This window comes from Lethenteron reissneri, chromosome 15, assembly GCF_015708825.2.
Source record: "Lethenteron reissneri isolate LAM-NWPU_2019-01 chromosome 15, ASM1570882v1, whole genome shotgun sequence".
NCBI lineage: Eukaryota > Metazoa > Chordata > Hyperoartia > Petromyzontiformes > Petromyzontidae > Lethenteron > Lethenteron reissneri.
In genome coordinates, this window is record NC_083793.1 from 1,450,074 (window position 1) to 1,468,373 (window position 18,300).

The window sequence follows — 18,300 nt, forward strand, 5'->3', positions numbered from 1 at the left end:
CCAGGTCACTTCTGAAAAAGAACTACACAGCTCAGTGGGCCTTACCTGGTAATGAAAAAACAACCGTTTATAGTTTTTTTGTTATAGTTTACGGTTATCCACAATCACCCACGGGAGTTTCAGCGCGGTCCCCTGCCCTCCGTCGTCCCTGCGAGAGGGTTGGTCCCCGTAACGTCGTCCCCCCTGACACCCCCCCTCCCCCACCCACCCACGTGAAATGCAGACGTTACCGTAGGCGGGGGTTGGAATCGCCCCTTGACACGGTTCCGGGTGGAGGAAATCGCCCGCCCGCGATTCGAGGTGCGGCCACGTTCTCGTAATTAGCTGCGGAAAGCTTCCAGCTCGCTCGGGGCTGAACCTCGCCATTACCGTGATTCAGATTTCATTCTGTCTCTCTCTCCTCGCCCACCCCCGAAAAAAAGGTGTACCCATAAAGTGTGTTTAAATAAAAAATGAAAGGCTCTTTTATTCGCTGTTCACGCCATCAAAACGTGAAATGCTTTAAATGATGAAAAGTAACTACTTTTTTTTAGTTGTTTTACTTTTCCGAAACCACGGAGATCAAACTTGTGAAAAGTGAGTGTGTTTTCACTTTTTTCGAGCGGTGGCCCTTTCCTTTGGTAAATTCCATGCAGCCGGTTTTGAGCGAAGAACACCATTATTCTAAATCTGTAGATTTAATAATGATTCTTATCCAGCCGTGGCATGGCCACAAGGTAAGGTTTAATGAAGTACTGTGCCTCCAGTTAATGGCATAATATAACTCGGGTTGCAGCCATGCCATGTGTTCATATAGTGATAGTGCTAAGGGTACATTGATGGATCTTCAGAGCTCATTTCACCTTGGTAATAAATTCCCACTATTAATATTCATCAAATGCAAGGCTGTCTCAGCTTAGAGCCTTTGAATATGAGGACATAAATCAGGAGTATAGCATCAATTATGTTCGAATTTTTCTGCCCTATATTGCCCACTAAAAAAGTCATTTCAAAACTGCTTTCTGTAATCAGATTACAGTCCTGGCGAAAGGCGGGGGGGGGGGGGGGGGGCCGTTTGTCTGGGTAGGGGCGCTTCTAAAGGCGGTTTAGGAAATACATAAATGGCAGCACCTCTTTAATTTACAATTGAACAAAATGGCCATTACATGCTGAAGGCATTTTAGTTGTTCTGTAATTACTCGAGGCTAGCATTTTGAGAAACTATAATAATAATAAAAGTGTCCCTGTACGCTGAAGTCAACTTGGGTGGTTCGTAGCACAGTGGCGGACATTCCACATTCCTTTGGCAGGAGCCGATGTCTCGATAGCACGGCCAGCTGTTTGATTCCCTACAAGGGAGGACGGTACTTATTTTATTGGCACCTCAGGGCATGATGGCCTCAGTCAACCTCCGACTGTAATTGATATTTTAATTGTGAAATGCCACAGAGCCACATGGACGGATTATATTCAAGAGTCCATAATTTTTTTGAAATGGGCCTCAATACTAATTTTTAAGAGTCCTGCTTGGAATGCATTTATAATGCATTTATTTATGATTTTTTTTGCCTTTTTGAGAAAATTGAGGGTACACTTGTGAAGCAACACAAGTCAATCAATCAAACTGTATTCATTTAAAGGCGCCTTTCTTGAAACCAAGGCCCCTGTTCATGAATTCTAGCAATATGACACTCCAACGGCGCACAGATAAAAGGGCAAACTACTTGCTGTACCCCCTCCTGTTACAAGCACTTCATTACCTTGTTGGTGGGAGTATTGTGTTAGAACAGCTGCGATAAACACAACTATAAGGGAATATTTCTTAGCAAGTCTTTAACCTGAAGATTCTTACCCAGACAGTTCCAGAATGTTTTATAATTTACTCTGTCGTGTCATTAGGAGGGTATTTTTATTTAATCGGCTGCTGGTTCATAACAGTGCGTTCGCTAGATAATGGCCGTGTGGTAAAAACACCACACCACACCGCACTACTAGGCATGGACGAGTTTACTTGCGCATTCACGCCACTGACAGTGATATCTAATTCTCATCACTCGTGTCGAATTGTATTGTTACTTACACCTGTGCACATTAACCTCATTGGTCATTTGATGGAAGATAACTTAAGACATCAAATAAACAAACATGTAACCTGTGATGCAATTTAGTTTCACCTGCAAATAGTCAAGGCAGACCATAGTTTCCTGTTCATGTGAAGTGGACCTAGGCCTCCCCTGGGTCGACTCGGCCTCAAATGAGTACCTGGTGCATAACCATCAGTAGTGTGGAGACAAAGGTGGCCTGGCTTGGTCCCGCTTACCCACCGCCCTCATAGGTGCTGCTCATAGACAAAGACCCTCCGTATAGCTTTCCAAAAGTCTGTTGGAGCAAGGTGTATGTGGCCAGCACCACGCCAGGCCGCCTGCCTCTCCCTCGTGTCGATGTTTGACAAATGCCCCTCACAATGTCGCACTGACTGGTGTTCTGGGTAATAACCTTGGTGATCACTCCTTCATTTTTGGGGTGAGATCATCAGCCAGACCCAAAGCCCCCCCTACATTGGTTGAGAAGCACTCAATGAGACACTTCAGCACTCAGGAATTTACTAATTATGTGCTTCACTCGGATATTGACAAGGTCTGTGATATCCCCAACCTGACTACGGCTTGGGAGACTTTCAGGTACACGTTTCTCCAAATTCTTAACAAACATGGTCCGTTGATTAGATTTAAAACCGCCCACCATGGTTTGATCCTTTGATTACTAAGTTCATGAAAACTAGTGACAAGGCTTGGGCATGTGCGCAGAAAAGTAATTTGGTCAATGACTGGTTAGAATACAGGATTTTAAGGAATAGATGCGTCACTCTCCTGGAATCACATGGAAATGCCAGGATTTTCTGGAAAACAATAAAATGTATCGAAAAGGCATCCAAAACAGATAATCTGCCCGTTGAGCTTAACCGAAATGGGGAATATTTTTCAGATCCCCAAAAAATAGTTGACAATTTTAACCTTCATTTTTCTGAAGCTGGTAACCTTTTTGATAATGTATTGGGAGTCACCCCTGCTCATGCAAATCCCTACACCCCTGTCCAAACATTTAGTTTCCAGCCAATCCACGAAAGTAATGTTCTGAAACAACTGTCCTACCTCAAAGGGTCCTCCTCTACCGGAGCTAGATAGTATTCCCGTCTTTGCTCTACTAACTGTTGGTCACCTAATATACAAACCTATAGCCCATATTTTCAACCTGTCCATCAAAGAAGCATCAATTCCTCGAGAATGGAAACATTCCTATGTTCGTTCACTTCACAAAGGGGGCCCTAAAGATGTTCCAAATAACTACCGACCTATCTCAATTTTGTCCCCGTTGATACATTTTTTTGAAAAATTATTGACCTACCAAATTAGCAGTTTTCTGTCCGCCAAAAATCTATTGCATATAAAACAATCGGGGTTCCGAAAAAAAGTACAGCACCACATCTGCTGCATTAGACTCTCTGAATCACATTTACAGTAGCCTTGATAATAAGCAGTACTGCGCCTGTCTTTTTCTTGACTTGTCCAAAGCCTTTGATACAGTAGACCACAACACCCTGCTTAGTAAACTAAGTTGCCTCGGTTTTTCCGAAAACGCAGTAGAATGGTTAAAAAATTACCTCTTTTCTCGCACCCAAACTGTATTCACAGATGGTTGGAGGTCAAACAGTGTTAAGATAACAAAAGGGGTTCCACAGGGTTCCATCCTCGGCCCCCTCTTGTTCTCTCTTTATGTCAATGACTTGGGCACTGACCTGGATCATTCCAGGGTAAATCTTTTTGCAGATGACACGATACTGATTACGGCTGGCCGCTCTCCGGATTACGTGATTGCTAAGCTCCAGGGTGACTTCAACAAACTACAACATCAGCTAGTTGCTCTTAAACTAGTCCTGAATACCTCCAAAACCAAGGTGCTATGCCTCTCACCAGGACTAAAGCAGGAAGTTATTTGTCCCCAATTACATTCCTTAAATAATTATCAAATAGAGCAAGTCAAGATCTATAAGTATCTTGGGGTCATCCTGGATTCAAAACTGAATTTTGAAGTTCATATTGATTATATTGGTAAAAAGACAAAAATAAAAATTGGTTTTCTGTAACGACACAAACACTGCTTCCCCCTATGTTCCGTTTGGAAATGATAAAAGCTACCATACTGCCTCTACTTGATTCCTGTGACATCGTGTATAAATCAGCCCCAAGTACTGTACTGAAGAAGCTTGACTCAATGTATCACTCGGCCTTAAGATTTGCATTGAACTGCCCATATAGGACTCACCACTGTGATCTCTACATTGGGTCAAACTTAACATCTCTTAATGTTCGACGGCTTGTGTAACAGGTCTTATTTATTCACGATGTACTTACAAAAAAAAAACGCAGATTACCTGCTGGATCTCCTCTCTTTATCAAATAACAAATTTGACCTAAGGTCTTCGCACATTTACCAGCTTCACATTCTCTATTGCCATACAAATACTGGAGGAAGGGCCTTTGCTGTTGATGCCCCCAGGGTTTGGAATGCTATTGCCAATAAACTGCAACTTTAATCACTACCTATGAGATCCTCACTCAAAACTGCTCTAGAAGAGTTGTACTGTACACCCCTAGCTGCCACTGCTATTCAGTGGCCTATAATAAAATGTTTCGCTCCGGATGACCGCTGCAAAGTATGATCTGTGTTTTGATTTAGTGTGCTGATCTTAAAGGTGCATTAAAATGTTTTGATACTCAGTCTGATGTTCTTGCTGTTGTGGAGGGACTCATGCAGCCAACAATGGCTGCAGGGTTTGGTGGTACATGTTGTTTATGTCGTTTATTGTGAAAATTCGATCACAGTTCCTATGATCACTGTTACATTGCTTTTGTGGCTTTATTTTGGTGATTTCGAAAAGTTTTTGGTTTGGCCATGTTTGTTTGTTATAGTACGGAGTTAGACTGATGGCTTTAATCTAAGTTGTCTTGTGGTTGTTGTTGTTCGACTTGCATCCCACTGGGATTTTTGCACACAGTGTTGGTGTTCGGTGCTTTTTCTGCAATATTTTGCTGTCTTTCTTGGATTTTCTGTTTGAACATAGTCACTTTAAGATTTTCTTGTTCATGTTTTTGTTTTTTGTTTGTTGCGGTTGCACCCGATTCAAGAGCCGAATGGCTCACAGGGCTATACCCAATAAATGAAACTGAAAACTGAAAAACGGGAGGCCGAGGGCTGGTTCAAATATTTGCTGTTGTTAGTCGTGCACTGGACTCGAACGCAGGTGGCCATGTTCATATCGCACTGTGCTAACCACTGTGCCACCGCTCCAAAGACAAAGACACGCGCGCACACACACACACAGTGCACACACACACAGCATATGATGAAACCCCAGCCTTGCCTCCGCATCAATTCTCTGGTTGATGAAGGTGGAAATACAAAAGTGCATTCAACTCAGCGCCCAGCACAGCAGAGGGAAAGCATGAGGACTCTGTAGTGGGAATGCACATCTGTGCGTGCGCACCTGCATGCACGTGTGTGTGTGTATATACGCGTACCAACTCAACCTTAAATGAGTACCTGTTGTGGTATGTACAAATCAGCATTGGGAGGACAAAGGCGGCCGGGCGCGGTGCTGGCCACCCACCCCCTCGTGTGCCGTGCCGGCATTCAAAGGTGCTCGTTAACGGCACTTTTCCCACAGGTCTGTTAAAGGCTGCACGGGGGATCTTTGTCTTTGTGTGTATGTGAGTGTGAGCGCTTTGAGAGGGCGGCTGTGGGAGGGTTGGGAGTGGTGATTTGTCACCAATTCCAACAAATCACTTAGAACTACCCTGCCGAAATGGTTGAGGGATTCTCACTTTCTCTTAAAAGTTGCGACAGCCTCTATTCGTCATTGTTAAACAATAAATGAAGATGACCAAATTACCATTCTGCACGACAATCACCTTCGTCGCGTTCTAATATAGAAGCTGTACGTGGGAAAATAATTCGATAAAAAAAACAGATAAATAAGAGATCCATTGCAGGTGCCTTGTAATATTTGAGGGTTCCCCAAAAATATTTGGGAAGGTGCCGTGGCGTAATGGTCATTATCACATTTGGACTTGCAATCATCCAGAAGTCGACGAATCCCATCTCCTGATGGGGCCGTTGAAACTCTGGGCAAGTTTATCTACCCAAGAAAAAAATATATACCCACACCACCAAAATATATACTTTGTAAAATGTACACTAATTATGCAAATATCTTGACCTATTCTAAAATGGACACATTCTGCTATTTCCATGTTCTGCCCGACTCACACAGAGGGCAGCACTGGGCATTATTTTAAAATGGCGGCCGGCAGTAACACGGGTGAGCAGAGAGAAGCGATTAAATTCCTAGCATTTCAATGAATTCCTTGATTGAACAACGTACGGTATTTATTGTGGTTACCCAGTTCTCACATAAAGACATACATCACCGTACAAGACGATTCTGCATTGGCAACTGCCAAATTGGGCGATTACACATTCAGCTTTGGCGAGATAGTTAACAGTGATGGTTTGACAATGGCCAACCACCTCTCTCATGTCAAAAGTCAATTGCACCTCGTATTGCTTATACATCGGGCACCATTTTCATGTTTTATGCCACTGTAGTTTCATTGTCCACAGTGTGCCATGCAGCATTGGCACTGTCGCTTCTCCAGCGCGGCACCAACTAGAACATGCACCGTCTTTCAAAATACCATATTTAAAACAAACATCTTTCCAAATATTGTTTTTTTAAATCTGTAAAAACACCGTCTCGCAAAATACTACCTTATTGTGTCTGCAAATGGGTTTGGGATTTACAGAACTTAAGTTCTATACAAAACTCAAGCTTTGTAAATGACATAAATCAAGCTTTGAAAATCCCATCGAAAAGTAAGTTGGAGCTCATCACCATCATCATCCTCTACGACGCCGCATGCTTCTCTGCCTTTCAACTGAACCCACTTCTTCACATTTGTCTCATGCCCAGCAGGCTGCTCCCAAGCACCACACGCAGCGCTTTCCCTGCCACCAATCTGGGCAGCAGACTCAGTGCCTTCATCTCGCTCGAGATTCGATCGCAGATTTCGACTTGAACAACAACGCCGCCACTTCACCTGCCCTGCTTTAGGACGACTGCGAGCCTGGCACGTGCCCGCGAACGGCACTTGCCATACGTGGCGCGCTCTGCTGCTACGACGAAACGGCTCTTAAACAACACGCATGATCGTGTAAACATCACATAACCTATGCGCATTTCGCAAACAACAAAACCCCATCGGCGTTCCCTGAAAAAGCATGCATGTGTGTATGTATGTCGAACTTCTTTCGCACCCTACGTAGCCAACCGTGCTAATCGGAGGTGTGGGGGACGGACAGCAAACTAAACACAAAAAGCAATTCTCAAGAATTGAGTTTTCAAAGTAGAAGTTCATTGTTGGTTCTCTCGTCTCGTGCCACCATAAACAAATAGGTTGAGCCAACGTGACCGACTGATAATAGGGTCCTAATACGCACAAAACCGGTCCACAGTTTTCCGACCTACACTATTATTCGGTTAAAATGGGGTTTTATGGTCATTTACAGATCTAACTTGAGTAACGTGCCTCATATAGGTTTCTGTTCACTATCCATATATGGGTAGAGACTTTTCGAGCAATTTTTATCTCATTCTCATATAATGCAAATACATTAGTGTGGGTGCATCTTATACGTTTGGTATAACTTTAGTGACACACGTGACGAGTCTGTGGTGCGTGTCTTTACTTTCACGAGTACCAATAATCCGGAGAATACGGTAATTTTATCTCAAAGCTGCACGCAAATAATTGGCCGCACGTTGAAATGTGTGGCCCTCTTCAAAACAGCCTTGAGATTCGCCGAGGCTTTTCTGGATGAGTACACAAAAGGACTATTTTTACTATTATTGTAGGTGGTGCGAGTGTGTGTGCTTTGGATGGCAGCGTGGAAAGCCAACTGCGCTCGGGTTTGAATGGAAAAAAAGCAAGACGTGTATAAAAACAACACAACACTCGCTGCGACTTATGAAACAAATATGAAGCCAAATTCCATCTCTGGTCAGGGTTTAGATCTGTGGAGCTTCCCACTTTCTCCGCGACACAAACACGTCAACAGAGCTCTGATTGCCACCGAGGCTTGTGAAGACAGACAGATGACATGTGCGAGCGATGGCAGACACAATCTATTGCCACTTTAGTTCAGTGTCACATTCAATCTCGGCGGCGGCGGAGTCATCGCACGCGTGACACGTGGCGTTGTTGTGTGCGTGTGTTTTTAAACAAGCAAACACGACAGCTGGAGGACGTAGCACATGCACGCGGTAAATCGCCGTGTAAAAAAAAAACAAGGCTGAGAAGAAAAATAAATACGCCAATTTCATCACCTAGATCATGACGAATATGCGACACTTTGTTGGCAGTTGTGGACAAGCACGAATAACAAATTGCAATTACACTCGCCCTGAAGAGGAAAATAACGTGGAAAAAATATTTAGTAGCAGTAGCAGAGAAACAAGGAGAAATGTGACTCGTGCTACTGTTTACACATTGAACCATGAGAGTGTCTTGCAGAAACAGTAACACCGGTAGTGGCAACGGACGAACAGCAAGGTGGCAGACACTCAGAGAAATGCTGCTTGCTGAATTGTAATTAATTTGGGGAGTGTACGTCGGTATGCATCCATAAAAAAACACGCAAAGTTCTGCTTTCTAATTAAAACTCTATCAGTATCGTAAGGGCTGGTGGCCAGGAGTGGTGATGATGCACGTCTGTAAAGCAGTGATTTTGCAGGCAAGGTTCGTGGATCACTGGGGAATTCCATCATCATCTTCATGAGATACCAGGGTCGTTCATATAGGAGGACACACGTGAAGAAAGGTTGCCGAAACTATCTGTGTTAAGTTTAAGTGTTATTCCTTCACGTGTCTGGGGTTTCCCTCGGAACTTCATATCCATCCCAGAGCAAGCAAAGATACTCAAACATAAGAAATGGCCAAACATATGTCGTGAAGATCCTTTCGGATACTCGTATTTTGAGTAAAAAAATACACCGCACACAGACACATATAGCATTTGGCCTTATAGACCACAAGTGAAAGTAGCGTTAGCAAGACTTAAATAAGGCCAGCATGAGGCCAGTACCATGACCACCTTTGTCTCTGTCGTGCTGTTGTTTACACATTGCACCAGGTATACATTTTGTAGTGGACTCAACTCTGGAGATGCCCAGGACAGGTTCAGATATCACCAGGCCACTGATATTATCCTTCGTCAGGAATGGAACCCAAGATACTTGCATTGTAGGACATTCCACAGACCAATGCACCATCACTCCACACAGAACCCCCATACAGCCTCCAACAGACTGTTGCGGCAAGTGCTGTTAGCGAGCACCTATTAAGGCCGGTGGGGCGCCTCGTTTGATTGCTGCTTTTAATTGTTACACACCGCACCAATTATTCATTTGAAGCTGAGTCGACCTAGGGGAGGCCCAGGACCGGTTCAGATAATTGTCACTGGGGTTGTCCGTGAGTGGGAATCAAACTCGGGTCGCCAGGTTCATAGCGCAGTGTGCTAACTATTACACTACCGCTCCCCACATACACACACACACTCCCATACAAGCACACACACACACAAACAAGACAACACTGCACTGTTTATTAGACTATGATATAAAGTGATGTTTATAGTGATAAATACTTCTGTTGGAAATCTGCATTTTTCCCACTGTAATAAATTATTCCTGTCAATGATACAAGACATGAACATCAAATATATAACATTTATGGTCATGGAAAGTGTTTACGACGGATAACATAATGCACTTTCCTGGAGGGAGCCTTAAAAAATATCCATTAAATCGCCACTAAGAACGGTCATCGGTTAAATTAAATAAACGCACTACCCATTAGTTCAGTGAAGAGAATAATCTGCAGCCAACAATTAGAATGGAGACAGTCTGAATCATGTTGAACTGCTGAAAGTGTTGATGGTGTGTGTGTGCGTGTCGTTATTCGGGGGTGTGATAGTGCAGCTGTGAGCGCGCTGCGCTACGAACCCGATAACCCGAGTTCGATTCCGGCTCGCGGCAAACACCAATGATGATATTCATAACCGGTCCTGTGCCTGTCATAGGTCAGCTCAATCTCAAATGAATACTGGTGTGGTGTGTTAACATCACCGCTAGGGAGACAAAGGCTCCCAGGTGCGGTGCTGGCCACCCACCCCCACATGTGCCGTGACGGCCTTCATAGGTGCTCGCTTACAGCACTCGCCCCAACAGTCCGTTTCGGCTCTACGGGAAACTGTGAAATAAATGTAAGGAGCACGCGAATGGCTTTCCTAGAGGTCTGCTGGTTGTAGCCTCGTGGTCAGAAGCTTCAGCATTAAACGGGTTGGCACTCCATTGACGGTTAAATTTCCACGACAGCTGTAGACCTTTTATTTAGCAAATTACACAAAGTGCTGTTTCCTGTGACGTCGACGTTAATGATTAAGTTTCATTCTTAAGTCAAGTTTCAGTTGCAATTTCAAGTAAATTTCGACTTGTGAAATAATATAACACTTGTCTGTGTTGTTTATACGAATGCCATATTTAACAAGGGCAGGCCACTGCATGGCAGTGAAATTGATCATTTTAATCCTCAAATATTGCATTTTGCCAAGGTAAGTGATAGACCAAATTTAATACAAGTTTTTTTTTCAATGTTGTTTTGTGCAATCACCATTGACCGGGCTGAGACCATCAACCCGCTCCACTAGAAGACGCGGATTTTAATCACGGAACTCAAAGGAACCATCACCGGTTGTATTGGTCCAGTGTCACATGACTCCCCGAGCCACGCACAGCCACCCACTGGAGTGGATTATCACAATTCTGTAACGCCACTTCACGTCGCAAGCACCGGCGTCGTGTTTCGTGGGTTCTGAAGCCATCTCCAATTCACAGAAGCCACAAAACAAACGTTTTAAACTACTCTCTATTAAAAGCTACACAACAACAATAATAATATCGGTGAAGTATGAAGATTTCCCAGCGGCGTGTCGGTGGAAATTGAATTATTTTCGTGAAAATATTCACGCACAAGTACATTCACACCTAATATAGGTGTCTGTACTATACGTGTGTTGTTCAAGAGTTTCACGTTGATTGCGATGTATGTGTGTGATTGTGTGGGGGACAGATGCAAATATCTACACACGCACGTGCAAATTGTAAGAATATGTTTAAAATGTTGGGCACATAATGCCTCGTGTGTATATGCTGATTTCATCAGTTTCTACGAGTTTGTCGAATGAGGGTCAGTGTGTTAGGTTTTTCTTCCTGTAGAAATTAATTCCCTTTGACAAATGTGGTGTACATTGTATCAAGGATGACCGTTGGAACGTTATGGGACCAAGACATGAGTTGGTCAATGTAGATCGTTATAATTTATTTGTGTTGTATGAGAATGTCCAGAGGTAACACATTTCTAAGAACGCAACAAAATCCTTTGATTACCCAGCATCTCGTTGAGTTACATTTGCCATGAATTTATTCACTTATGAAATAATTACGATGTTAAATTGACTTAAAACAACACATCGGTATAATGTCTTAGACTATTCTACTATGCACGGTTATTTAATTGAGCAGTAATGCCATGAGTACAATAATGGTAACAATCACAATTGGGTAGGAACGATTTTAGTAATTGGTGAATATGATCTCATGGCTTGCTGATGATGACCAACATGCTGTCGATGATGAATAACGATGATTAATCTGACAATCACGACGGTAATAATGCACATCTTGTTCATAATTATGACGATCACAAGGCTTATGTTGATGCTCACAAGGATTCATTATGATAATTCCCACAATACTTCACAACGACGATGCGATTGATTACACTAATCTAGTGATGACTTTATCACATCACAATGACGACACCCACCGTAATATTCGACAGCGCCGACCATGACACTGATCTCCATACCACTCCGTGACACCACAATGACCAAGACGATTAGCAGCAGGACAACTGACAATGAGGACGACGGCGATGATGATTACGACAGCCACCACGACGGCGATGATGATTACGACAGCCACCACGACGGCGATGATGTACGTTGAACCTCTTTCGCACCTTACGAAGCCAACCGTCCTAATTGGGGGTGTGATGATGACGACGATCGTGACGCCCCACGATGTTTTATAGGCCGGCTGTCTGTGCGCCCGCCTGGCTCAAGAGAAGCGCTCGCCTCTGACCGACGTGCTACTCACAGGCTGCAGGGGAGTCCTGGGTTCTGAGGGCCGCATGTGGAGGTGGGCCATCATGGCCTGCAGCCTCTCTCGCTCCTTCTCCAGCTGCGGGGGCCAACGCACAACACAGCCGTCAGCCATCAGCCACCGCGCACGCAAATCAAACTGAAAGGCCCCCTTTCCTAAATAGCGTACGGCTCCAAATAACATCATCTCGTCATGCAATTTTAAAGCCCAGTAAGACAGATCTGATAAATATTTTAACAAACAGTTACTTACAGAAAGCTATTGCTTATTCATAGCGCCTTTCTTCAAGAAAGGCAGGCTTGCATCAACCTGACAAAGGCTGCTGTGTGTTTTAGCAAAGGTTACAGATACAAATTGCGCCGCATTATTTTTCTGGTCGCATTTTTTTTAGGTCAGCAAAATGTTAAATATGAAGAGGAAAAAAATGCGCACAAGTTACCAATAGCGAAGCTTTTAGGAACCAAACTCGAGCCCTGGGGATGGCGTAAAGGATTTGTTTCCGTGAGCACTCCAAAGGAACACGGATTTTTTGTCTCTTTTATTCAAAGTTGTTCCTTTAACTGCTGCCACCAGGCCATCACGATTTTTTGATGTGAAATATTTCCGAGTTATAAATGCCCTGCATATATTGCATATTTCAGGGAGCTAAAGTGTATCATATGCTTTTGCTTAGCATGCCATGTCATTCCTTGGGAGTGCCTTTATTAGATTATGCCCGCAATATTAACTGTCCCCAGCAAAATGTCAGTCTTGAAATATTCCAGGGCTTACGGCGAAATTCCGCTGAATTATTTTTGGGAAACAAAATATATAGCGCGTCGCTTTCACATTTGATTTGCCCGCCATTGCCTGGGACACTTAAACGTAATGCACAGCCGTCGTGACGGGCACAGAAAGGGCCGTCTCCTGCAACGCAACGTGAAGAGGCCCACGCGTGGCAAATTAAGTGTCGACCGTATACGTAACGGACGCACACAACATCGCGCAGCGGTTCGATGTTTCAAAGAGCAGCGGCGCAGGTTGCAGCGCGGCGTTTTAAAATGACGACTGCGTCGATGACCTATTTTGTTCATTACGCGTCAGTCAAACACTGACCCCTTTTTTAACAGTTTTGAAGTTTTTTGTTGTTGAAAGGATGGCTTTTGTTGGAGTGACTTGTATGCACAGTATTATGAATAACAAAACCTGCTGACCTTGTCAGCAAATCATTATGGAAAGAGGAACAACACGTGTGAGAAATTTGCCGATTTTTCGGTTTGTTTGAAACAGGTTTGTTCCGAATCCAAAACACGTGAAGGAGAATGATAGCTCGTGAATATTTTAAACGTATCTGTCACATCAATGCTACGATTAATAACATCACTGTCATGATTAGGATTTGTTTTTAACGAAGGATTTTTCTTCTTTCAAAAAGCACACTTTGCAGAGAGAGAGATACCAACATGGCTGCAGAGTGGCCAGGCAGCCGCAGCATGAGGATTGTGTTTGCAAGGAGGGACAGGCAATGGGCCACAGCCCCAAACCCCCATGCGCTAATCTGTTTCTGCGTTCATCTGCCGCAGGCCCTCACCGCAATGCAAACGCTGACGCGGAATCTCACCTGTATCTCCAACTGCTGCACCACTTGCATCTGCACCCGGCACTGGGCCGTGCTCCGATCGTCCAGAGCGTGCTCGTTGTTGAGGTGCCTGCGTGCGAAACGAGACGCAACATCTATCATTTTTTTTTCTTTCTCTGAACATCAACAACATCAACGACATTTGGCGACAGGGCAGCGTCGGCATGGAGACGGAGCTACGCATCTCCGGCTCTCGCATCCCCTGCCAGGCTGCGCTTCGTCGCCCCGGGACCTGGGCACTGCCAGCGTCCCACGCCGAGGGGCCTCGAGACGCTCCGGACGCGATGCGAACGGCGCGCCCATCACCATCGCGATTCGGTGGTCCGACTCTGCCACAAACGTCGTCCCGTGGTCCCGTCGTCCCGCACCGGTCTCCCCCACCGCAGAGGACCTGCTCGCCCGACACCGCCGTCTGGGCCCTGTTTGGACGCGCGGCTCAACTTCGACCCGGACGTGTTCCGGCTCGCCTCGCCTCACCCCCCACGCGCGGTCCAGCGTCGAGAATAGATCCGGAACAAAACCCGAGTGCACGTGGGCTCTCCCGCTCAAGGGGACTCGACTCGACGCTGCTCACGGATCATCGTCGCACCCGACGATGCGGACATGAAGTGTATCCAGGAGACTTGGCGAGGTTGTCTACGTAAGGTGCGAATGAAGTTCAGCATGCATGCATAGGGGGTGCAGGACCGTGACACCTGGAGGAACATTTGATGCGGCCTATTGACGGCGAAGCGACTACGACGACTGCTACTGCAGTCACCTCCTACAGTTGTGGCCCATCTCTTCCCTGTCACACTTCTCTCGCTACTACCATGGCTACTTTTCCCGTAGACTTTGCTCCATGATTCCTCTGCCATGTTGAGGGCTCAGTCTACCAAAGTGACTCTTTAGGCTCATCCGCACTGCCACACACACTCTAAGACACACTCGCCAGGCACACACCACACGTACACTCCACACGTACACTCCACACGTACACTGCACACGTACACTCCACACGTACACTCCACTCGTACACACCACACATACACTCTACACTCCACTCCACTCATGTCTTAACTGGCTTCACTACAATGGGGCTCGTTCAAGTTGCGTAAACTTGAGCACGATGCTCTCCGTCAACTGAGAGGCCAAACTGTGCTGGCGATTATAGAATCAGCCTCCGCTGCATTACGCGTCGCTTCGCATATACGTTGTTGATTAAGTAGGGGACGTATTTCCTGATCAGTGTAATGTTTCGCTATATGTGAAAGATGACACTTCTAAGGCACCTGCCTGGTGACCTGATTGTAACTAGCAGCGTAATGTCCAATTGTTACATGTGCGGGGATTTCTCTCCAGCTCACTGGCGCGGAGTGCTGGAACGTTTGTCCACGTGGACATTACTAATTGGCAGTGTCGGGTGGAGGAGTGTTCACAACACACACTTTACTCGCGCAATCCAATTCCAAAAATAAATTACGAATCGTAATATCGGTCGTGAAAAGCCCGCTACGCGTCAAAGGAAACATCCTTCAGAAGCAGCGAATTTATAGAGCTGTGCAAAGTCTCGCCAGGGTCACGAATGAGAAACTTCAGATTCCGGGTAAAATGCCAACGGCTTCCAGCAGCCAAACTAAAGTAACTTATCAACGATCCCTCAGAGGAGTGCCGGGAGACGCACCCTGAACCGACTTGGGCGTCTCTCTCGCTCGCCGATGATCGACGTTCACGCGAAGATGCGCGCTGCGCGACCCCATGAGCGTGCGGAGTTCCGCGAGGTTCCATGAATAAGGCGACACAGTCGTGTCAGGCTACAGGAAACCCTGAACAACAATCGCGCGCACAGTACCCGGACTCTCTCTCTCTCTAAGGCGATGGATCTGGTCCAGGTGAAGAGAGCGACCTCCAACGATAACACGCGCGGAGCGTTGGAAGCCGTTAGCATTGGACAGCAGCCACCGCTTGGCGTGGTCTGTATCCCACTCTGACCCCGTGCCCACGTCCCCCCAGGGCGTCTCGATGAGGGCTTGGAGCCTGAACGGAGTAAAGTTGCACTCGGGGGCTCTTTATATATTAAAAACAAACTTGAGAAATTACCTACAAATCAAATTGAGTGGGGTGCGGAGAGGGGGGGAGGGGTCGGGGGGGGGGGGGGAGGCTCGCCACCACCCCGCAGTAAAGCGCCGGCTATCAACGACGAGCGGGGAGAGTTCACGCGGCACACGCAAGGGCGGGATGAGCACAGGAGGCGGGCGGCTCCTGGTCAAGCTCGTCCGTGACCTCCGACGAGTGGGGTGCAGCTTCGTGCGTCGACATGCGACGCGCTGGAACATGAACTTTACTTGGCTGCAGTGCCGAGCGAACGGAATGGGTTTTATCCTCCCTGCTCCGATGTTGCATGGCTCTCCTCCCCTTGCCTCGGCGTTCCACCCTCGCCGTGCGCCGTGCGCCAGCGGACGGGGACATCGACGCGACGCTGCGTTGCGCGAAAACGCTACAAACTCCGCACACTGAAATTCCGCACACTGCAACTCCACGTAAATATTGCACACCTCGTCCCCCTGCGGAGACACAACTCGGCCATGTTTCGTGGGCCATCCGACACATTTTCTCACTTCGTTATGAGAAAGTCGACTTTAGGGTTACGCACAGGTGCGCAAATCACTGAGAAATCACAATCGCTGTGATGGATGGCATGAGTTGCATGCAAACTCATCGCATCATCACAGTGCATCATCACACTTGTATGCAAACTCACAGCATCATTACAGCGATGTCATGTCTCCGTAATTGCACCGTGAAGATGTTGATGATGCGATGATTGTATGCGTCACTGTAATGCTACTCACACACGAACGCAGGTCACGTCACAACACTGGTATGGCGATGCGCCTGACTGTATTTTAAAAGTCGTTCTTTTTTTTATTATATTTCAAAGCTTCAAACGTGTGTTGGAAAGCCGCAGACAACACAGCTCAGAAGGGTAGCTACAAGACAGGAGCTGATGGCGACGTAGTTTAGTTGATTGTCTATCGCGTGAGAACTCGGGAGACGTGCAAGTCTAATTTAAACAGGAAGTTGGGTCACGACTCGAAAAATGACAAAAAGCAAACAAGCGACGTGCAGCAATGAGGCGATAGAAATCAGCACAGCAAACAAAAACAACTGCGCACGTGAGAAATAAAAAAAAAATGCGCAAAACATAAAATCGATGTTTCGGATCAAAGGTTCAGTACTAAAGTCCCTGCAGCACGATTCTGGCAAGCGCCAGGTTTCCTCCACATTGATCGCAGCCCAAACACGCAAACTTGGGAGCTGCAGTAAAGGCTCAAATGTAACACTCAAGCACGACGGCTTCCCTTTGTTGTTTCCCCGGAATAAGAACGTCCGCTGGCGTAAAAACGCCGTCAAATTCAGATTGTCCCCCTGCCTCAACGAGCAACGGGGGCCCCTGAGCCAGCGGTGGACATTCCACGTTCCCGTGACAGGGGTCGTGGGTCTCTCCATACGACGACCGCCGATGACTTTCCCACGAAGTTTGCGACACGGAATCCGCACACGAAGGGGTTGGGACAGAGACGCCTGGTCACACCGCTCGCGTAATGCTGCCTGGAGGGCATCGGCGTGATCTCCCTCTCCCAGCTTGGCGTCTCTTCCAAACAAGCCCCTGACGCTCTCCCGGGGCTCCACTCGAGAGGGAATGTTGGACATTAGACACAGCATTAGTGTCGCCTGTGCACACGGAGCAACACTTACTTAAAACTGAAAATGCAAAACGAAGCCTAAAAAGTACTTAACATGTAAATAAATACTATGTTTGTGCGTAGCCGTTAATGCGCTGCGCTACGGACTCAGCGAGCCGAGTTCAATTCCCACTAAAGATGATTTCCTGCATTTTCTGAACCAGTCATGGGCCTCCCCTTGGCTGAGTCACCCACAAATGAGTACCTGTGGCAATGTGGAAACATCAGCACGGGGGAGCCAAAGGCGGCCAGGCGTGGTGCTGACCACCCACCCCCTCGTGCGCCGTGCCGGCCTTCCTAGGTGCTACTCGCTAAGGGCACTTGCCCCTACAGTCTATAAAGGTTACCTTTGCCTTTGTGTATGAGTACATGTGCATCCATTTTGTCAATCCACTGCTGGATGAGGGTCACGCCGTGCCGTGCTAGTTCTTGAGATTATATGACCATACTTCACCCTGCTGGTCAGTGGGGGTGGGGGGCTGGTGAAGGTCGGTCGCACACTTGGGCACAAAGGACTACAGTACAACATCGGAATGTTTCTGTGCTGCCCTCTGCTGCTCAGACACACAGCCCCGCAAGCCCTATGACAACCTCCTCTTCAGTGGTCGCTGCCCCATCCAAGCATTGTCCACACTCAA

General features: G+C 46.4%; 1 protein-coding gene across 1 annotated transcript in view; it reads right to left on the bottom strand.

Moving 5' to 3' along the window:
• The window catches only part of LOC133342493 (forkhead box protein P1-like), an 84,592-nt gene extending 68,357 nt beyond the window's left edge, over positions 1-16,235 (bottom strand). Inside the window, exons 1-5 of the mRNA XM_061551647.1 lie at positions 16,144-16,235; positions 15,879-15,953; positions 14,306-14,356; positions 13,920-14,007; positions 12,314-12,397 (exon numbers count right to left, since the gene is read on the bottom strand). Of these exons, the coding sequence (XP_061407631.1) occupies positions 12,314-12,397; positions 13,920-14,007; positions 14,306-14,356; positions 15,879-15,953; positions 16,144-16,235 (390 nt within the window). The remainder of the gene's footprint in view (positions 1-12,313; positions 12,398-13,919; positions 14,008-14,305; positions 14,357-15,878; positions 15,954-16,143) is intronic.
• Between the last annotated feature and the right edge of the window lie 2,065 nt (positions 16,236-18,300).